General features: G+C 47.6%; 1 protein-coding gene across 8 annotated transcripts in view; it reads right to left on the bottom strand.

Moving 5' to 3' along the window:
* The window catches only part of LOC126517477 (myb-related protein B-like), a 293,223-nt gene that overhangs the window by 208,601 nt on the left and 61,700 nt on the right, over positions 1 to 22,922 (bottom strand). For 7 of the 8 annotated variants that reach the window (XM_072285350.1, XM_072285347.1, XM_072285352.1 and 4 more), the window contains 3 exons: positions 17,224 to 17,563; positions 13,965 to 14,068; positions 1,168 to 1,296 (listed from right to left, as the gene is read on the bottom strand). In XM_072285350.1, the coding sequence (XP_072141451.1) occupies positions 1,168 to 1,296; positions 13,965 to 14,068; positions 17,224 to 17,563 (573 nt within the window). Of the gene's footprint in view, positions 1 to 1,167; positions 1,297 to 13,964; positions 14,069 to 17,223; positions 17,564 to 20,120; positions 20,288 to 22,922 lie in introns of all 8 variants that reach the window. The other variant, XM_072285351.1, reaches the window with a different exon arrangement.

The following is a 22,922-nucleotide window of genomic DNA, read 5'->3' on the forward strand; positions in this document are numbered from 1 at the left end:
CTATTTTTATTAATCATATCATGAGAAGCCAACAAACAAAGACGCCATAGACAACAGAGGGGAAATTGCTTGTACTTACTGATTGAATTAAAGAAATGATAAATTAATGGTAATGAAAGTGGATGAAAAGACAACTAGCCACAGGTGGGAAGGATCCCACGTCTTCGCATTTCTCGTACGATGCTCTAACCAAATGAGCTGAACTGGTTAGAGCACCAGCGATTTTTATTGATCATATCATGCTCTCACCAATTGAGCTCAAGTGGTTTGAGCATAATATGATTAATAAAAATAGGGCCCCTCAGTTTCTTCTTTCTTCTCGTTCATTACATAACGAGGGTCTCGAATCTGGCAACACTGATGCCTTCAGGTAGCATGTGTGGATTTAATGGCCAGTTGCCTTAATTCAAAAAGATCACATACTCGTTATGCCTGCGGCAGAAAGGATGTTCCACATCCGCCACCAAGGTTTGCGAGTGGTGGCTAACACTCCCAAGGTTAATGAGGGTAGCTATAGGGGCTTGTTGGTACAGCATATCTTATTTTGTTGTAGCACAAGCTGGACAAGAACAACAGAAAGGCACATCTGACACACACAGCGCTGTGTGTCAGATGTGCCTTTCTGTTGTCCTTGTTCAGCTTGCACTACAACAAAACAAGATATCCCAAGGTTAGTTGTAGTAGTAAAACATAAATACCCAAGAAAGTGGATGGGGAAGCTACGCCGGGGTAGCTCAATTGGTTCGAGCATCGCACGCGCAATGAGAAGACGTGCGATCGTTACCCACCTGCGGCAAGTTGTTTTTTCATCCACTTTCATCGCCATTATTTTCTCATTTTTCCAATTCCTAATATTTTCTCATTTCTTTAAGTAAGTACAAGTGATTTCCCCTATGTTGTCCTTGGCGTCTTTGTTTGTTGGCATCTCACGATAAGTTCCAACAAAGTGCTTTCTTACTGGTACAAGGCTACATCACCGTTTTCCTAAATGCTTCTAATACTTCTAATAATTCTCCTTCGATGCTGAAAGCCATCGCACACTAGACCAATATTAAGATCACAACTGCCGATGCCAATAACCCGAGGCTTCGCTCCCTACTTACTAGTCGATCTCAGTGTCTCATTAACCGTGCAGTTCCAGGGAGAAACCCTTGCCCCCAGACTCACCGCCCAGGCAGCAGCTTTGCAATCTTGGCCCACTGGTTTCCCCAAAGTCGGTGATACTCGAGAATGGTGCACTCCTCCTCCTCGGTCCAGGCACTCTTCTTGATGGCTGGGTTCAGGTGGTTGTGCCACCTACACAGCATACGTGGCACATTGTTGTCAGAGCCACCGAACATGTTTGTCTCTGCACATTATGCCAACATTGTCACCACAAGAGCAACAGAACCGTCCTCAAAGTGCAGTTGTCAATACCTCTGCAAACAAATTCAATGGTTCTCAAGCTACAACATAATCTCAATGATAGGTCACGCAAAATGGTCATAGCTCCCACAGCAGCCAAGCACATTCATTCAACCAGCAGAATTTGCATGGCATTTCTGGAGGCACGTGGCAAATCACGAAAGTGTACAAATAACCGACCAATCCGACAAAGGGTAGATGCATGCACACTCAATAGATTAAACAAGGCCACCCGCACTCAAAGCGAGACACATGCCTATGCACTTTACTTGATGATGGCAATCAATGGGGTTTTATCGTGCAAGGGCCAGGCAGCGTTGATACCGTGGGTGCATGGCTAGAAATGGTCTGAGGCACAACACAAACAAGCACAAAGCTGCAACTGATTTTTTTTTTTTCCAAATGCTTCGCTTTATATACCCTCAGGCATGCGCACAAGAACAAACAAATGAGTTTACACGAGATTAATGCCAGGCTTCATCGCATCCTACCATCAAGAAAACTAAACTCATTCTTGTTTTCCTATAGCCTCTGCTAGCTGCCCTACCACAGTATCTCTGCTTTTCCGTAACATGCATGTGTTTATCAGCAAAGGTTCACACGTGCACACATTCCAGTGTTACAGCAAATACAAGTGTGTCCCATTGATAATGAGCTTCCTCACACGCAGTGAGAGAGGCTCCCTCGATGTGGGTCGATCATTAAAAAGTATGGCACATCATTGACAATTTTGTAGCAAGGATGTTCAGGATTTGAATGTACAGTTGGCGTCACCCTCGTGTAGAGCGCGGGAACAGCAACAGCAACGGGGCGCTCTGCAGGCAATGTCTAACGCTAGTTGCAGGGCCCGAAGTCTAACAATAGCTGCTGTGCACATGCGGGCACAGCAACTTCCGTTAGATGTCAATGGTTGGCTCCTGGACACCCTAGAGGCAACCGTTCCTGCGCTCTACACAAGGGTGACACCCACTGTACTTTCAGAAGATAAGTCAAGCTGGAATATGACCTCTGTAGACAGAGTGACCACTCGTTTGATTGTACTTAGAGGCTTTCTACAGGACTTGTCCTGAAGCCACCAGTCACAATGCGGATGCCTAAATGGTGAACGAGGTCCAAGATTTTTTTTATGCACTTGGTCTTGCAGAATTAGATTATAGAACCATAATCAAGGCGTGAGCAGACAAGTTCTAAAAGCACCTCCGATCACTACTCCATGTTGTGCATGACAGAAGTTTTAAAAGGTTCACCATCTTCAGGCATTTTGCCTTCAGCAGGGGAGGGACTGCCCAAAGTCACCTTGGAGCATTTTTGGAGCAAGCAAAATTGCATTTTGGAGTAGCTTGCGCAAACTAAATTGCAGATTCAAGCAATTTGGAGCAGGCCAATCTGAATTCTGGTAGAATAATGGAATATGCAATATAGCAGTGCACTTCGAAACCACAACAAAACAGAATAAACCAACACGAGCGCTGTACAGTCGAACCCACTTATAAAGATACTGGTTTTAACAATATATCGGTTATAACAATGAGAAGCTGCTGCATCGTCGACTTTTGTATGGTTTCCCATGGTGAAATAACCCGCTTACTACAATGCCCTGATGCCGCATTATCGGTTATAACGATAAAGTTTGGCTGCTGGGTGTCCGAGCCAAAAGGTAGTGAAATGCGAAATCCTTGAAAAGAAGTAAAGAAAACGAGAAATTTGAGCCACTGCACGATGGGTCGCTGCTCCAACAGCCGCCGCGCGCTCATTTTCTAGCCATCTCCGCGCGCCTCTCTCTCGTCACCCTTCCGAACACGAATGGGCTATGCGCACAGCTCGGCTGCGCCCACAGCTCTATGCAGCCCCACTCTCCGAAACACGAATAGACGGCGCCAACTGTGCTGCTCGCAGGTTGCTCACATGTTGCTCGCTGGCTCCTCCTTCAGTGAAGTTCTGCAAACAGCTTAATTGTTCGCGTTGGTCTTCGTTGTTTGTGTCAAAATCGTTCCTGACCACGCAGTTTCTCGCCGCCGAAACGGAAGATGGTTGATCCGCCCGCTGATCATCGGTAATGCACGACGATTCCGATGAAAAGAAAGCACATGGCTGGAGATTTGGAAGCCAAGTGCTTCTAACCGTTGAGGTGATCGGTGTGACCGTGCTAGCAACAGATAGCGACAGCAGCAATGACGCGATAGGGCAGGCTGCCCGATGAGGCGATCGTAGTGAATGTGCTTTCATCAGATAGCGACGGCAGCGATGAGGCAGCAGGGCAAACTGCCTCACCGTTGCCCTCAAAGGAGGCGCGGCAGATGATTGTGTTTCTTCAGGGCTTCGTTTTCGCGAGGAACCTTCAGCTGCACTACGTCGAGCACCTGGACACCTTGGAGAAGAATGCCTTGGGCATGGTGCTCCTGGACGCCTTGCAGAAGGATGTCGGCAAGCTTTGCGTAGAGCATGCAAGGCTGACAGACATACAGTTTTCTCATGCAAACCAGTGAGAAGTACATGGCTAGATGCTTGTGGCGTTCTCGTCTCAGCGTTTCTTCAGGATTCCTCAAGCTGACAGGCTGCCGCGGCAGCTTTCTCGCAATTTTTAAAAGGCCCCTTTTGTGGCCACCAATGTGATGCCTCGGCGGTGCTTGCATATCACTTGCCACCCATGACCTTTCTTTGCAGTTGTTATAGCAGTGCCATTCTTTAACGCCGACAGCCGCAGCTTGTTACACACGATCGGAGCGCCCAGGAAGCAGTTAAACGAGTGAACACAATCAGCAGCTGGATAGAGGTAGGCAGTGGGGAGGCGCACTGGCCTCCCCGCCATTGTAGTTTTCTTACAACAGCTCTGCCATCCCCCTATTTTCATTGTCTCATGCAACCCGGTTATAAAAATTATCCGTTATACCTATAAAATTATCGTGGCAGCTGAATATTGTTATACAGTGCAGTCCACTTATAACGATATATCGGTTATAACGATGGGTCGACATGAGAGTGTCATTTTATGCATTAGGTCTATGGGGAAAAAAACCATTTATAACGATAGGTTATTCACCGCATATCGGATATAACGATCAAAATTTTGCAGTCTGGACGGCGTTTTCTGTGCCAAATAATCGTAACGTTTGCGTTGCTTAGTTCCCTGAAACGAACGATGTCGAGACGAGGCGATGTTTACCTCCGTAAGTTCGTATCTGCCGCCATTACCGCGCAGCGCGTCTCGCCCCGCCCGCGCACGAGTAGGCGCAGCCAACGTTGGCGCAGCGCGCCACAAGATGGCGCTAGCTGCTTCATGCGCGTCGGCCACAGTCGCTCCGAAAGAGAGAGAAAGAAAAAAAGAAGCGACAAGCAAAGCGGCGCGGTGGCGCCCGTCCCGCGTCTCTCTCGCGATAGCAGGCTGACGCCACCGAAGCAGCGTGCAGTTCGAAGATAGCGCCGACAAAGCGCAAAGCTGTGTCGCTTGACACGAAGATGGATATTTTGCAGGACTCTCGATGCGGCTTCAAGGTGAGCGCCCTCGTGAAGAAGTATGAGCTCGTCCAGTTAACGATATCAACCATCTTGAAAACCGGGAGCACCGCGATTGTGAAGGCAGGAGCTATCAGCGGCCATTCCGATCAGCGGAAAAGGGTTTAGAGACCCCTTGTACGCCGATGTTGAAGAGGCGCTTTACCAGTGGTTCATCACCAATGGCTTAAGGCGGGCTTTGTGTGTAAGGACGAACTTCCCCAACCCGCTGAGACCGACCCGGTGGAAGTCGCTGACATAACCGAGCTCTGGGAGCTCGTTCCTACTGGTGACACAGGTGGTGTGTCGAAGGAGGAGTTTTTGACTGCAGACAGTGCTGCCTCGTTCTGCGATGAGGTCACCGACGAGGCGATCGCCGATGTGCTGTCTCGACAGACGCAAAGTTGTGCGACGGTGGCGACGGCATCAGCGACAGTGACAACGAGATCGACAGTGGCTCCTTGACCTCGACCACGATGTCCACGCAAAGTGCACTGTCGTCGATCGACTCCTTAATTGATTTTATGCATGCTAAAGGATTGCCGCCAGTGTTCGCGCAGCAGCTGGAATCCATGCACACCGCGGTTGTGAAGCTGAAGCTGCCGCAAAAGCAAGTGCAGATTTCGGACTATTTCGGCGCGCCTAATCCTTGACACGGTCATTGGCGCTAGAAATAAAGTTTGTTTTTCACGGCCTACTGTATACATCATCTATTCTTTAGAGCAAGCAGCGCATTCGAGTTCAGAGCTGCAAAGGTAAAGAGCGCAAACGCGTTTAAAAAAAATTTTTTTTTTTTTTTATAACTGCAGTCCAGATATAGCGATCATCGGTTATAACGATCATATTTTTCGTCTTTATCGATATCGTTATAAGTGGACTGCACTGTAATTACTGTACTGCAACTGACTTAAACCATGTCTTAAGTTGAATTTTGAAGCAGATTGCACCGATACTGCAAGCATGTAGCACATGTGAATTTTGGTAATACAGTCGCCGACTGATTTTCCGGACTCCGCAAATTCGGACATGCTCGATTATTCGGTCATCTTCGCGGCACCGCCATTCTCCCCATAGACTATAATGTATAACGACTTCCGAAAGTTCGGACACCTTACAACCTCTCATCCGATTTTTCGGACACTCCTCGAGCCAACTCGATCGAGAGCACCATGCACCGACTCTGACCGGTGCATGGTTCGACTTGCTGAACGCCATTTTTGTTTTGAACGGAGCCTCCTTGATGCCCCACGACGTGGCGCTACTGCAAATCCCTGCTCATCATCGTTTCTGCCTGGTTCGATAGAGTGGTTCTACAGCAGTTCCGTTTTCAGCTTTGTAAGCCATGTCAAGACAATCCAGCAGCTGATTTGTTTCTTCACGCACGACGCTGCGAGTAGGTCACGTTTTTCGTTTGTGCGACTGGTGTTGGCATGGTGGTGTTTGCTTTGTGTGCTGTGTCGAGGTTCCGGTGATCCAACGTGGCATACAGAAACATCACGTCAAGTGTCTAATGGCGCCAACAGTGCCCGCGCAGACTGCGCTGGGGAATGCCGGCAAGCGGGTGCCGGGGGATTTGTCGCCTCCCGATGTGCTCCCTACAGACTCGGAAAATGTTCTGCCGAGACTTTCGCAGTGGTTGCCTTGCGATTCCGGACAACATCTCATTTGACAGTTTCACAGATGCTGACACTGCTGTACTGACATGCGCATAACTCGACAAAGGCGACATCATTCGTCAGGTTTCTGCTGCACCGCCGGACGATGACCGAGTCAGAAGATGACGCACCATGTGCTACGCTGCCGTCGCATGCGGAGCCTGTACAAGCAGTGACTGTGCTTTCAGCTGCCTATAGTGACCGTACGACCCTGTCCGAGATTCAGACTTATCTGATTGCGCGTAAACGGAACAGCGTGAAATGGTGCATTCATGATTTCTTCAAGCCTACTGCCGAGCCCGAATAAGTGCATGGAAATAAAGGATTTCATTTTTTTTCCCTTAAGGGGGGACGCGGGTCTTGAAACGGCAAAAAATCACAAAAAAGTCGATTTTCGGAAAAGTGCATTTTCGCTACGTTTATACATTCAAGAATCCCTCCGCGAAATCTAGAAGCTAAATTTAATCGGAAAACAATAAAAAATCGCGCATAAAGGGGCCAGGGTGAACGCGAAATCAGCAAAATCTGGTCAAAAATGTTAAAACTTCGCGCCGTCGCCATTTGCGAACGCGGTGGCCGATGGCCGCCATCTTGCGCTTGTTTTGAAGCTGTTTTCTTTGTGCGCATTTTGCGCCAGTTCAAAATGGCGTCGGCGAAGGGAAACCGACGCTATCGCGTCATTTCTGAAGGATGCGTCCGTGCCGCCGATTGGCCAAAGCGCGCACACCCCCCGCGCGCCTCGCTCCTATTGGTCCGGCGCTCTTTGGCGCGCGCTCGACCGCTCTCGCGTTTCGCTACGTTTGTTTATCTCTGGTTTCATCGCGCCGCTGTCTACGTTTGTTCAGCCGCTTGCTTCACGACGACGTTTGATAAGGTGCTCGGATGGCTGGAAAAGATCGTCGTCTCAAGGCTACTACGCGTCAAGCGGCTGTGGAATGCGCGACGGAAGGCGGCTAGGCCTGTCATACTCGCCGAGTTGCCGGTCTGCCTTGACATTCTACCCGATCGAGTTCCGAGCTGCAAACCGGCACGTCTAGCGTCAACACTTCGCCCGCCCACGTTACGCGTGTTGGCACAGATCGTGCAGGCACCGTTTCCTTCACGACTGAAGAAAGTATCAAGCGCTGGAAAACGTGCCTGGCGTCGCAGTCTGCAATGGAACGAAAGTTCACGCTGCTGGGTGTCGACACGAGAGAGGACGTCAACGACAGCGGAACTGAATTTGCAATCGTGGATTTATCCGTCGTACAAGAGTTCCTTGCACTCGTGCTGTGTCCCGGGTGCGGCTAGATAGTGGTGATGCTTTCAAGGACCCCGCCAAGGAGTACAGGCACTCGGCAGTGTTCTGACAATGTTCTGTCGTCACAATGCTGCGAGAGCAAAGGGAGAGCCTGAACCTAGGCACCACTACAACTTGCCAGAACATGTGGCAGAAGCAATGCTGCCTGTATATACGCGGCTATCTGAAAAATCCCTGCTCCAGAGATACCAGCGAGGCAGGACACAGAATTCGAATGAGAGCCTTCACTCAGTGATTACTCAGGTACAGGTACAGCATTCACTCAGGTACAGCATGCATCTCTCTTTGCTGTGCAAGCTGCTGTTGGGGAAGCTGTCCTACGCTTCAACACTGGGAACCTGATTGCGTCCACTGCAATTCTACAGCAGCTACACATGAATATGTATTCCTGGCACTGCATCTCAGCGAGCAAAGGAGAAAGACTGCCATCGAAGTGCTAACTCCAGCAAGGAGCGAGAAGCCTCTTTGAGCGCAAGGAAGCTAGCCAAAAAGCGGCATAAAGATAGGATGCATCCAGATTATGCCCCTGGTGAATTTCCTTGAGATTTTATTGGTATGTTCTCAATAAAGATATTGCAGAATGTTTTTCCTTGATTTCTCAAAACAACAATTTTGACAGACTTCCAATTTTGGAGGTAAAATAGCTTCTGTCCTATTTGAGCTATCAGCATAATTTTTTTTTTGCCAGAAAGAGAAATGTATGCAGTACGCAATATGCACCTTTTAAAAGCAGTACTCTTCTCAAAAAGTTTTTGAAATGGGTCACATGCTTGACATGTCAAGATGGTGTTTTTTTCTCACAACTTTGATGAGCTCTAACTCTTGCTCAGATTAGCCTAGAACATTAATTAATACCTTATGGCACTCCCTGAACATTCTAGATAGTCTTTATACTCAAATTACTGTGTTAGGGTTTTTTGTGTAGATGCTAATTTTCCTCCAAACAAAGGACCCAGCTTATACAATGCTTTTAGAGTATAACAGAAACTACTTATCCTATGGTGAAATTAATTATATTTTTAGAATCTGCATATTAAAATACACAAAGTGTGAAAATTTCGTTCAGATCTGTCCACAAATAAAAAAGTAGTATTTCAAGTGTAGCCTCCCCCCTTAATCTGCTTTTTAGGACACCTGTTTATTCAGACATTTTCGCAGTCCCTGTGAGGTCCGAATTAACGGTCCGCGACTGTAGTGCCTGTAGATTTTTAATTTGTGGTAGCAATCACAAGAAACATCCATTCTGCATTAGTGTGTCTGAAGCTTCTAAAAATAACCGCAGACACATTTTATAAATACATCTTTCTTTAATCTCTCGGCAGTGTGAGTGAAGTCCCTGGAAATACGCTTCAGCAACAAACTATACGGAGAAATGAGAGAAATGAAACTACGATGGTTTATTAGTGTGATAGCAATTATATTGTTATGTAGTAGTGACGGTAAAGAACACAGTAGCGAAACTGTGACTGAAGGAACTAAGTTTAATTGGGCAAGCCTGTGCCCTCAAAAACAGGCTACACTCAAAGAACGATAGCGGTGAACACAGTCGGCGATCGGCGAAAATCTGATATGCCAGCCAAGTGCGTTGGCTTTTATGCACGAGTCATCGAAGGTTCCAGAGTAATTGCTGGTGCCCACGTATCTCCCAGAAAGTTCTACACCATTCGCGTCGCACATGCAATCAGATTACAGAAGCTTCGGTGACGAAAGAGAATGGATAGAACCAGTGATAACATTCCAGTAAGTTCCAATCGTGCGGGCACGACTTGCACTGAGTGATGAAGTTGTAAGTGGGTAAACTGCAGTCCCCAAGAAAAGGATAAATAAGTACAGGTGTCAATACGGACACACCAGGTGCACTTCTGCCATCATCGTTGGAATCACCGTGGTGTTCTTATAAAGCTCAAGGATGATAACATTGCCGCTGCGTGCCGTATGCTATATGTGCGAGTGAAATCGTGCAAGGATGAGCCAAGGGTGGTGACTCAATCTCATGTACGCAAGGCACCGGGGAAGGGGAGGAGAGGGTGGGTTCCACTCCGGCAGCTGCTGCATATGGCGGTCGCCTGGGCCCTATCTTGAAAGCTATCTCCGATGGGGACAGTGCATGTGCGAATGATGATAGCTTCGTGTGCGCCGTGTTTCCACTGCTTAGTTCGCATTGAAACAAGAGGTAGCACAAAGTTCACATCCCTCGCTGCAGCTGTCGCACTTCCTCACTCGAGCGCTGAGACAGCATGTGCACGCGGTGCTCAAGTGGCGTGTTCACAATTGCATGTGTGCATGACACCATGTTTGTTAATTTAGTAAGCAAATGTTTACCAGTTTACACGACCAATAAAATGCTATCCTTACTTTGTATAGCTGTATATAGGGGGGTCGACTTACAATCGTGTAAATACGGTACATCTGCAGTTATTCTTTCTTGCTTAGTTTCGTTTGTACTCCCGCGATGTGCATTGCAACCGCGGCGGTAGTCGAGCTGTCAATTTCTTACAAGCGTGAAATGTTCAAACCATGCCTGACTGATCGAAAAAGGCACCACTGTAGGTTAAATGAGGCATACAATGCTCAACACCCTAGCGCTTAGGCTCGCTGCGTTCCCAGAAAAAACTACAAGGTCAGTTACCCCCCCCCCCCCCTTTTCCTCCCTTTCATTATCTCTAGTATAACCACTGTCCAAAGCTGTAGAAAAGATGAAGACCCCATTGGGAGCCGTCAAGGTCACCTGCTTTGTGGAAATCTCAGAGGGGTATTGAGACAGCGGTGTGAATATTCAGACAGCGGCGCAACTCACCATTCTGCATAGCTACCCGGGAGCACTTGGTTCTCAGACGTTAAGGGACAAGCAGACGCGACGAGCGGATCATACGCAACTCGGGGCCTTTTCTGAAAACCTTTTCCCTTTTTTATTTTTATGAACAAGTGTTAAGTGCTGTTAAATTCAGCGAAAATACATTGTGTACCTAGGCGCACTCAAGACCGGGTGCAAGCGTGAAATTCGGGAACAGGAGGTTAGGGCCACTGAGAATTGACACTGTGTCGTGCAACCTATGACAATCAGCAAAACCCGCAAAGGGTGGACAAATTAGCGGATCTCTTAGGCATGTAGGGCCTGTAAAGATTTGCATTTTTTTACAACTGCAACGGTTAGGTTAGGTTAGGTTGGGTTGGGTTGGGTTGGGTTGGGTTGGGTTGGGTTGGGTTGGGTTGGGTTGGGTTGGGTTGGGTTGGGTTGGGTTGGGTTGGGTTGGGTTGGGTTGGGTTGGGTTGGGTTAGGTTAGGTTAGGTTAGGTTAGGTTAAATAGATGCGTCTTAAGTTATGCGTCTAATATGATGCTGGTGATGTAGTCACTACCGCTACCGTATGTTGTTACTTTACGCAGTGATGCTGTTTCCAGGACACCACTACTTGGGCCCCGAAAGCCACAAAGGAAGGACCCCCGTGGAAGAGGACGACCGCATTGCCAAGCGGCACGACAAGGCGTACGAAAGAGTGCAAAGCGACACAGACATGTTTGCAGCCGACCGGACGTCTACAAAGGAGTTTTTCAAGGACTTTATATCAACAGGCAGTTGGCACTCCGCCTTGGGCGCAGCCAGCTTGGGTGCGAAGAACGTGGTCGAGGAGCACATACTAAGCCGCAGTCTGTATGGAATGCCAACCGGACGAAAGCGTGAAAATAACGGGGACCCAAATCCTGCAGCACGAAAACGAGCAAATGCCGACGAAATGCCCTCGGAGGAGGCAGCGGACGCCCCCGCAGCACCTGGGGGAGCAGGTGTTGGAAGTAACCATCCGTCTTCATCCGAGCGGGTTCAGCAGATTTTGCAAGTACCTCGGGACCACGGAGTGGTCTCAGTGTTCCATGACAGCAAGATTAGTCGACCAAGGGAGCAGGCTGGCTTCAGGAAAGGATACACTACAATTATCACATCCATGTCATTAATCAGGTTATCGAGAAATCCGCAGAGTACAATAAGCCTTTCTATATGGCTTTCATAGATTACGAAAAAGCATTTCATTCAGTAGAGATACCAGCAGTCATAGAGGCATTGTGTAATCAAGGAGTACAGAACGCTTACGTAAATACCTTGGAATATATCTACAGAGCTTCCACAGCTACCTTAATTTTACACAAGAAAAGCAGGAAGATACCTATAAAGAAAGGGGGGTCAGACAGGGAGACACAACCTCTCCAATGCTATTCACTGCGTGCTTAGAAGTATTCAGGCTATTAAACTGGGAAGGCTTAGGAGTAAATATCGACGGCAAATATCTCAGCAACCTTCGGTTTGCCAATGACATTGTTCTATTCAGCAACACTGCGGACGATTTACAACAAAAGATTGAGGACCTTAACAGGGAGAGTGTAAGAGCAGGGTTGAAGATTAATATGCAGAAGACTAAGATAATGATAAATAACTGGGCAAGGGAAGACGATTGCAAGATCGCAAGTCAGCCTCTACAGTCTGTGAAGGAGTACGCTTACCTAGGTCAACTAATCACAAGGAATCCTGACCCTGAGAAGTAAATTCACAGAATAAAAATGGGTTGAATCACATACGGCAGACATCGCAAGCTCCTGACTGGGAGCTTATCGTTATCACTGAAAATGAAAGTATACAATCAGTGCATTTTACTGGTGCTGACATATGGCACAGAGACTTGGAGACTAACAAAGAAGCTTGAAAACAAGGTAAGAACCGCACAAAGAGCGATGGAACGAAGAATGCTAGGCATAACTTTAAGAAACAGAAAGAGAGCAGTTTGGATCAGAGAGCAAAGGGGTATAGACAATATTCTAATAGGCATTAGGAGAAAAAGACGGCACTGGCCAGGTCATGTAATGTGCAGATTAGATAACCACTAGACCATTAGGGTGACGGAATGGGTACCAAGAGAAGGGAAGCGCAGTAGAGGACGGCAGAAGACTAGGGGGTGAGATGATATTAGGAAATTTGCGGGTGCTAGGTGGAATCGGTTGGTGCAAGACAGGGGTTATTGGAGATTGAAGATAGAGGCCTACGTCTTGCGGTGGACATAAATAAGCTAATGATGATGATGAATAAGCGAACATAGGCAAGCAAAAAAGATGCATAAGCGAAATTTTCTGCACATACTCCGATCAATACAAAACTATAAATGCAGTGCTAACAAACGAGCTCATACAGCCCCCACTCCCCCCCCAAGAAAGGGAAAGTGATCACGTGCAGAGATGGACGGAAATCGGGCCACATCACGGGCATTCGGAGTTCACAAAGCTTGCGTACGGGACTGGCGCAAACAGGAGGCGTTCTACTCTGGCGGCTACTGCACAGACACAGCCGCATGGCCCCTATCTTGAAAGCGATCTGCGATATGGAGACAGTCAACGCATCTAGGCGCACTGCGCTGTGTTGTCGCTTAGGCCACATTGAAGCAAGAGGTCAATTTGCTCGTTTCTGCTGCTGCACCTCCTCACTCCAGCATTCTCATAAAGAGTTTCCGCGGTCATTGAGTGGAACATATTCATGTTTGCTTGTGCGCCTGTGACACCATGCTCATTAATTTAATTAGCAAACGAGAGTTTAAAAGTTTATAGGGCCGATAAAACTACTATCCTTACTTTCCATATAGCTGTCCACTTATTTACTATTGCAATCGATGCTTCACCTTTCGGGCGAAAGTGCAACTTTTTTATTTATCGCAGTTTTAGTGCATTGGGAGTAAATCTTTGTTTTTCCAAATCAGAGTAAGTTGTATTTCTTTATGAAAGAATAAGGTGCACAATATTGCAAAGGACTTTTCTTTCTTTTCATTCACGGCAAATTGGTGCACGTTACAATCGAGGGCGCGCTAGAACCGAATAAATACAGCTGTATTCTCATTTTTTGTCTTCTTCTGAACTGTCACAAACATTCTCTTGGTTCGACTTCTGTTTTAGGCCCTAACCGTCCATGGTAATGCCAGTTGTCGTGGCAAGGCCATTATTGGAGTTGTCAGGTTGTAAATTGCGGCAAAGCAGGTCTACAGAAAAATGAAACTGTTGCACACGCAGACTGGCGACCTCTGGCACCGACACAGTCATTCGTCACCAGCCACTGCCTGCCCTGCCCAAGTGCGCACCCACCTCTCGCGGCACTGCTTGCCAATGCGTCCCTTGAGGTGCTTGGCAATCAGGGTCCACTTCTTGGGGCCATACTTCTGCACCAGCTGCACCACTTTGTCATCCTCCTGCACACAAACCTATGCATCAGCGTGGTTGTTTCACAACAACAAAACACTTGGGGCTCATTCACAACAGCGCTCGTTGCACGACCGACCGCAACTAGCAACCAAGAAGCGACTAACAGTGATCAATGTTCACGATCAATGCAACCAGACAGATTGGCATTAATCACAAGATTTTGATGCTGCACGCTCGTTGGCAGACCGACTGGTGCTGTTCACGCTATGGCTCACGTCTGCTAATGCCACCATAGCCATGCAAGAAAGCACGATTGGTTTTCAAGCTTTGCGATTGTGGTCATGCGAACAAAATATCAAGCTACGAGCAACTGACTCGAAACAATCAGAACTGATAGTTGGGCGAGTTGGCATGAATTCATAGTGAAATATTTAGCACACACAATCGACAAGGACACAGCGAAGGGGTACACACAAAGACGTGTGTCCCCCTACACTGTGTCCTTGTCGATTGTGCACGCTAAATATTTCATTATCAAAACAGTCACTTTTCGATCAAAGCAACCATTTGAGATCGTACTTGCAACTATCTTTGTCGCGCAACCTCTGCATATTGCCAGTACGAATGAGCCCTTATGTGCATCAACTGAAAAGGCCACTGTGATATATCTTGCATGTTTCAAAGTTTTTGCTGCTTGTGCCTTCCTTTACATGGTATATAGCACTTGTTTGGGTGCAAGTTCACAAACGTGTGTATCATTGCAATGTATGCAACACACATTACTTGATCTCAAAACTGTTACGGTTGGCATGTAACATCCCGTGCGAAAACGATGACCGAAAGACCATGGCTAATCGTAATGGAGAATTGATCCCTAATTTTCTATGTGTGTCTCGAGCGGTTGCCGGTCTGGCGGGCACCCCACAGTGATTACGGGCCCCTTTGTATGTGTGCGTGACAGGAGGGAGGGCCGCCTTCCGCGAACTGTACGACTCAAGGGGACTCATTTCCGCGAACCAAACTGGACCCACGGGTTGCCACCAGCGGAGGCAAACACGCGCAACGTCGCCCGGGAGAGAGGGAGCAGCTGCCCATCTCCGACCGGACTCAGTACATATCACGTGACGTTGAGGTGAGCAAATTCCCGCCTACGATTTTAGCAGGCCTATTTAAAGAGGTGGAGACAGGAAAATGTTCGTTCATGTGTTCTTCGATTCAAGCGTTGCGTACTGCTTCAGGAAGCGCGATACACACCGCGGGATTCATATATACCCAATAAATAATTTAATAATAGCATTATTATACCAATCGATTTCGGTTCCTGGGTTTCGGGTGACGCTATGACGTCGTAGGAGAGGAAACCCAACACCGCTTGGTCACGTGCGTCACAAGAAATAGTGACGTAAAACTATACTGCGTAGTCTGCTCGCGCATAACGCGTTCTCTGCTAGCAGAGGTAAACAACTGCCGACTCGAAGTGCATATCACGATTATTATAATTATTGCGAAGAGCGACAACAACGGTAAGAAAATATTGCGGCTTGTGAGAGTAGGTGATTCATTCCGAAGCGCCGTCAGTTTTAGCTTTGAAGTGAACCGGAAAAGGCCTAGCGACGATATTGGCGCCGCTGAACGTGACCACAGTGTCACGCACCGGTGCCAGCAGAGTGACCACTCCTCTGACTCCTCAGTGTTGCCTCTGATACGGTCGCTTCGCCGTACGGTTGCTGGACGAATGGGTCCCGGTCCCAGCCTCTCTACGGCAAGGAAATCTCGCCGTTCGCGAGCAAAGTGGCCTGCGAACGGCAAACAGCGTGCGGCGAGTTGCCGTGCCGGTAACGTGTACGGGTGTGTACGGGAAGTAACGTGTACGTGCACGTTGAGAAACGTCAAGCAAACGAGAGACCGCTCCGAGCTGCCGAACTGTGCGACTCGCATATGCTACGTCAACTGCTCTCCACTACAGCATTGTGCATGTCTCGGTTAGCCAGGGGCCAGGGTTATCTCGGTAACAGTGTTCTAGAAGCCTGTAGCGTAGAGAAAGGATTTTTAGAATGACTGTAACCTGTCGACAACGCCAGGCTACCCAGTAGTAACACCGGTCAAGGCTTCAAGTAACTGGCGTCCCAACAAAACCCCATCATAAGAGGGTATTGTCACATGCTTATCTCAATCTTCCACTCCAAGCAGGAACCGTATTTACCCAATTCTAACGTGCCCCTGTATCTAATATGCATTCAATTTATAAACGAAAACTATAACACACCTCTACGTCCGTGATAAAAAAACACGGGACTCGCAAAATTCATCTATACGGAAGCGCTTTGTTGCTGTCAATGGACCACAGCAGGTTGTCTTTTGTGCCGTACAGGATTGCAGCCCAGGCCTCGACTTGCTGCTCATATGGGAGACAAAGACGGCACTTTCAACAGTGATTAAATTTTTCGACCGGGACAGGTTACTTTCTGCAACTTGCACAAGGAAGCCATTCGCGGATAAGAAATTTCACCCTGATCCGGCTTGATCACGATCGAAGGTGCACCACGTGGCGCCCGTATTAGCCACCACTTTGTCCAGCGATCGACCTTCAGCGTATTGCTGCTTCGTGACGGTGTGGCTGCCACTTATAGGCAACTCGCTATGCAACGCATGAACACAATCTTCAACAGGCTACTATTCATTGACCATCCAACCACCCTAACCAACCTTCACAAGAACATGCTATGCTGCCATTGTGTGATGAAGATGATGTTGCCTCTGATGATTGGTTGTTGCAAACGCCGCACACGCAGTTTTGGTTTCGTATGCGAGTGTAATAGAGGCCCAATAGATTTGGGTAAATAAGATAACAATTGAGCTTTCACTCTGATGTGCTCACAAATAATTTAGAAAGTGGTACCAAAATCCAAGTATATTACACACCAAGGAGAATGCTACAACAATGCTGGTGATGTCACCCTTCTTACATGGCAAATTTTCATTTCTTCCTAGCTATCACAAAGAACTAGCCAGTAGGAATTCCTTCTCTAGACCAGTCTACATGTATGGCTTGATCATCGGCTGCAAGACGGGCCATTTGTGCAATCTACACTCGCATCAGACTCGTCTTGAACCGTTTCAGTGTTTGTAAGAAAGCCTGTCCAAGTGTGTTAAAAGCCACAGGGCTCTTGGGTGGAACGAGCCCAAGTGGTAGCAACCTCACCTCTTTGGACCAGGAGCCCTTGACAAGTTCGGGGTTGACGACCTTGTGCCAGCGCTGCTGGCACTGGACATCGCTGCGGTCCGAGAAGCAACGTGCCACAGCGGCCCAGTCGTGCGTGCCTAGGGCCTGGACACTACGCTTGAGGCGCTCGTCCTCCTCTTTGTCCCAGCGACCTCTGTTGAGTGGCTTCTGGCCGCCGCCACTGCCCCGGCGCGCTGGTGCCGCCGTGGTGGCGCGCTCCTGCTGCTGGCCGCGGGATCGGCACGACGACGACGACGAACTGCTGCTGCTGCTGCTGTCGTCGTCCTCGTCATCCGAGCTGCACGGCTCTTGCTTTACCCTGCACAGTCGTCAAGTGAGCATCACTCAACATGGCAACAGAGCAGCCACAGGGCCAAAGCTCTGTCGTCTGCTCCAAAACACATTCTACATCTTGTTCTGCACACTCATGCACTAGTTATGCAAAACCATCAGTTTTTTACTACTAACAGTATGGGCAGTTTTTTAACCTATCGATAGTGTAAAATAGACTACAGATTGTATTACAATATTTCACCATGAATCACCAGCAATCGACAGTAGTGCTAAAAAAGTCTCAGTTTTGCCCGCAAGGCGAAGCATCCAATGTGATAGCAAATTAGTAGATAGCTATACGAAGTAAGGATAGCAACTTTATTGGCCGTATAAACTTGAAAATAGTCACTAAGGGAATTAACAACCATGGTGTCAGCACGCACAAGCAAGCACAAGCGCACAAACATCACGCTTGATGAGCACGGGCACTCGCTGTCAAAGCGATGGTGTTAGCAAGCGCAGCAGCAGCAGCAGCAGCAGCAGCAGCAGCAGCGAACGAAGTGACCTTCGTACCACCTACCGCTTCGACCCCAGAGCAGCTAGAACACAGCGCACACAAAGCTACCAGCCGTCTGCGGATCCCTTTTAAGATACGGTGCACGCGACCGCGCGTGGCCGTGCAATGTACGCACTTGGCCATGGAGTAGAAGCCATCACCACTCCCAACCGCGCTGCCTCTTCGCTTTCTTCGCAAGATTGAGCTGCGATCGCCAGTTCCCCATGCCAATGTTTACACATTTGTACTGCCGATGAAACTACTATCCTTACTTCGTATAGCTGTCTACTAATTTGTTATCGCAATCGATGCTTCCCCTTTCGGGCGAAACTGCAACTTTTTTTTTTTTTTTAGCCAATTCTACATGGCTAGACCAGGTCAATTCCAAAGCACCTGATGCTTAACTTTCTGGTATAACGCAAAACCATTCAAATATGTTTTTATTACAAATCCGCCACTACCCTTCATCATGGGTTGAAATGGCGCAGGCTTTCCCCATATGGGCATAAAAACAGATCGGAATAGTTTTACGCTATACCGATCCTCTGGACAGACGCCCACCCACTGAACCTACTGCAGCACTGCGCCTCAGCTAGGGGGCACCGCTCGGTCCACTTTCTAGTACACTCGAAATACGGCCGCCCGTTCCCACAGCAGTGACAACAGCCGGGAGTGGCTGCACCGGCCACTTGCGAGAAGTCCAGAGGTTTAAGCATAGAGAAAGGGATTCAACAAGAGCGGCCACTCCCATAGAGTCCAGCAGCCGAATTGACTGTAGCGCACAAAGTGGATAGGATTAACATCTTCTGTTTTCGGTTTTGGGCGCACATTTTGAACACCAGCTTATCGGCGTGGCATTCCTTTTTATTTTTCGCTCCTACTGCTAAACAGTGCGCGGCCTTGGCGTGGAATCATTTTATTATTTAGTAAAAATGACTGAACAATCTTTACAAGCCTCCACGAAATCTGTGCCACATGCAATTTCATTAATGCAAGACGTCTTCTGAAATGATGAAATGTTTATTTTGCTCTATATGAATGCTCGTTCCGGGCTTTTTGTGCATTCATCAAAAGTTGTAACACCAGGTAAGCAGCAGTCGCTGCCATACAAAGCTTCACCACATGTCATCAGCTGAAAAAAGGTAAATTACAAGCATGTATCATTTTGGTATATTCACCTAACAGGAATATTGCACATAGAGGCGAAGCGCGCATAAATGGTGAATGCACGGCATAACAGATAAATTCACGTTTACGTACATTTCGTAGTAAGTAGACTCCTCCCAAACAATGCCATAAAATATGAAGAAAACATCCGATTTACAAGCATATAATACCCTCCTTTCTCGGGTATTATTTCCTGCACTTTAAAAGCATAAATACGCGGGTGACTGCGCGTTTCAAAAACAACTTGGCCTCAGTCGACGTGATGGTACGCCAAGTACACAGAGTTGACCCCAACGCAGGCTCTCAGCCAAACGATGTTAAACGCTCGCCGAATGCCTTCTAGTCGCACTCAAGACAAATTCGTGGGTGCAAAGCCCGTTTTCAGTCGATCAGAAGACAGAATTGTCAAGTTCTTGGTTTTTGAGCTCCTCGGCGTTATCTTTTACGCATCCTGCCGACTCAAGCATCACACTCCCGTGTTATCACTCTTTGCAATCGCTCATTGTGTTTTCAACAAGCGTGAGTACCAAAAGAAAGTATATGTTGTTGCGGGGCCATAGAAGGCGTCATAAACTTGTCCCCCTGCAATTCAGTACACGCCCAACTGTCACCACGGCCGGCTTGCTTTTTTGCTAACCGCTTCACAACCCCAGGCGGGGCGAGCATGCCTCAAAAGTATCCCAAAAGGTTACGAAATTAATTACAATAATTTTGGGGGTCAGGGAGGGTGTCACAAACTTGTGCCAGTAAGATCCAGTGCACGCGAAACAGTCACCACAGTTGAGCTGCATTTCGCTAACTGCGTCACTAGCCTCGGTTTTGTGCCGTAAGCCTAAATTTGCTTGAATTGCGTTGCAGACTGACGAACAAAATTTCTCACCTTGTTCTAGTCCAATAGTGTAGTGGTGCCGTTTTGAAATGCAGAAGGAACGCAAGAAAACAGCAGCAGCCCAACAAATGGGCTACACCCAAAAAGAGACGGGTCGCCATGGCGATCTATGGTGAACTTCACATGCGCAGCCGGCCTCGCTCGCTTTGGTGGCCAGTCTGTCACATGACATTGCATCAAGGTTGTCAGATGGTCCCAGCAAAAAATAGCCAAATGATCTCAAAATGTGCCCAAAAAAAGCCAGACCCAAATTTTTTGTGAGCGATAAGTAGCCAAAAATGTACCCAAAACATTTGACGATGTTCTGCAGGTGTATTATAGACAGTGTAGATGATGTCGAAATCTCACCGCATATTTTCGGCTCCAAAATTAGTTCCGCCACATGCAACCAGCACAACAATCGGCTCAAGATCTGAATAAAGAATTCTAGTGTGAGCTGACACTCAGACATGGATTTGGACAACACTTATCTGTCAGGGGCGTAGCCAAGGGAGGGGGGGGGGGCTTATGGGGCTTTTTTAGGTAGCCAATTTAGGTGCACAAAGTAGGCATTCGATTGTGGCCAACATTGTGGCCTTTGTTCATTTCGGTGGCCCCTCCCCCCCTCAAAAGGAAGAAAAAACACATTGTTGCGGCGCAGCAAATTATCACATGGTGAAAGTTCAATTTTGTTACTTCTTCTTTTGCGGAAAGTAATGGGCCACGGGACGCTTCAGTTGCCGGATACTCTTATTATATTATTGCAATAGCAATTATATGGACAATCCAGGCGCATTCCCGCCGTCGCCTTCGCCCTCATGTTTCTGATAAAAAGTCTAAGAGTGATAACATCGTGACATTGCACCACATGGTGTATGTGCGAGAGAAAGCGTAGGGTGGGGGGTTGGAATGGGTGAGCCGACGATGTTGGCTCAGCCTTGTGTGCGCAAAGGAAAAAAGCGGCGAGCAAGCGCGCCGCCTTCCGTCACACGCTATACATCGGGGGAAGTGGAAGGAGGGTGGGCGGGCATTAGGATTCTGTGATCTGTGAATCTGTGATTGCGCAACATCTTTATTTACCTTGTTTGACACATTATAACAGTGGCTTTTTGCTTAGATACGTAGATTTGTTGGAGATTTATACGTATATTTAAATATCTTGTTGCAAGGTTGTGTGTATACATGCAGTGAGCTTTGTTTCCAGTGACTTTTTTGCCCTTTATCAAGCTCTATCGTTGCATTTGTATATTCCATTGTATCTTCGCATCTCTAATGTATGAGGGCGAGTCAAATGAAAGTGAGCCACCCCACCCCACGCAATAATGGTTCGGTTCATTATCTGCGAGGCATACGCGTAGCACACAAGCATCTCCCATTTACAAAAGTGACATGCAGGTGTGAGGATACATGTTCTTTAATGCTCTCATACACTGGGTTGAATATGGTTGTGTGACGTAATGGACGCTGCAGAAGTTGAGCAACGGGGTGTTCTGAGGTTTTTTTCAGCTGAGGGTGTATCCTCAAAAGAAATTAGTTGCCGTAGTGCTGCATGTTTACACTGAACATTGCATTTCATTGGCAACTGTGAAGCGTTGGAGCAAACGGTTCAATGAAGGACGTGAAAGTTGCAAAGACGATCCAAGACCGGGCCAAAGTCACCGTGCAATCACCCCCAACACAATTGCAAAGGTTGATGAGCTGATTAGACAAGAACGGAGGATAAGCATCGATGAACTGGCAGAGCGTGCAAACATCAGCCATGCTTCTGTTCACGCCATAATTCATGAACATCTCGGTTATCGGCTCTTGTGTGCACAATGGATGCCCAAGATTTTGAACCACTGCCAGAAGAAGGTTCTGCGCTGCCTTGACTCATCTGATCCGGTATCACAATGAGGGTGACGACTTCTTGTCTGCAATTGTGATCGGGGATGAACCATGGTGCCACTACTACAAGCCTGAAACACGCCGGCAAAGCTTACAGTGGAAATATTCGAATTCACCACCCCCAAAGAAAGCAAAACTGTTATTTCCTCCGGAGAGGTGTTGTTGACTTTCCTCTTTTCGATCGTCAGGGGCCATTACTGATAGAATTTGCTAAAGCCGGAGAGACTATCAATAGTTTCAGATATTGTGAAACGCTGGATCGTCTGCATGTCGCAATCAAAAACAAACAATGTGGAAAAGTGACGAATGGGGTCATCTTGTTCCACGACCTGGATATAGTGTTGGGCTGTTGAACACGAGGTCGTGGAATCGAATCCCGGCCACAGCGGCCGCATTTCGATGGGGGCGAAAGGCGAAAACGCCCATGTACTTAGATTTAGGTGCACGTTGAAGAACCCCGTGTGGTCGAAATTTCCGGAGTCCTCCACTACGGCGTGCCTCATAATCAGAAAGTGGTTTTGGCACGTAAAACCCTATAATTAATTTTTAATTGTTTCATGACAATGCCCGTCCCCACGTCGCTAATGTGGTTAATACAAAACTGGCAAAGTTGATGTGGGAAACGCTGCAACATCCCCCATACAGCTGAGACCTGTTGCCTTGCGACTTCCACATTTTGGGACAAATGAAAAACAGCTCAAGGGAAAAAGATTCATGTCGGACGATGACGTGAAAGAGTCAGTTGCAGGTTTTTTGAAGCAGCAACCCAAGGAGTTTTGTGAGACGGGAATCACCTGACTCCTTAGTGAATGGGACAAATGTCTAAATGCTCATGGAGACTACTATTAAAAAAGTTACCCCGTTTGTCATATATTCGCATTGGCTCACTTTCATTTGACTCGCCCTTGTATATGTTGCAGAACGCCT

Source organism: Dermacentor andersoni, chromosome 11 (genome assembly GCF_023375885.2).
Source record: "Dermacentor andersoni chromosome 11, qqDerAnde1_hic_scaffold, whole genome shotgun sequence".
NCBI lineage: Eukaryota > Metazoa > Arthropoda > Arachnida > Ixodida > Ixodidae > Dermacentor > Dermacentor andersoni.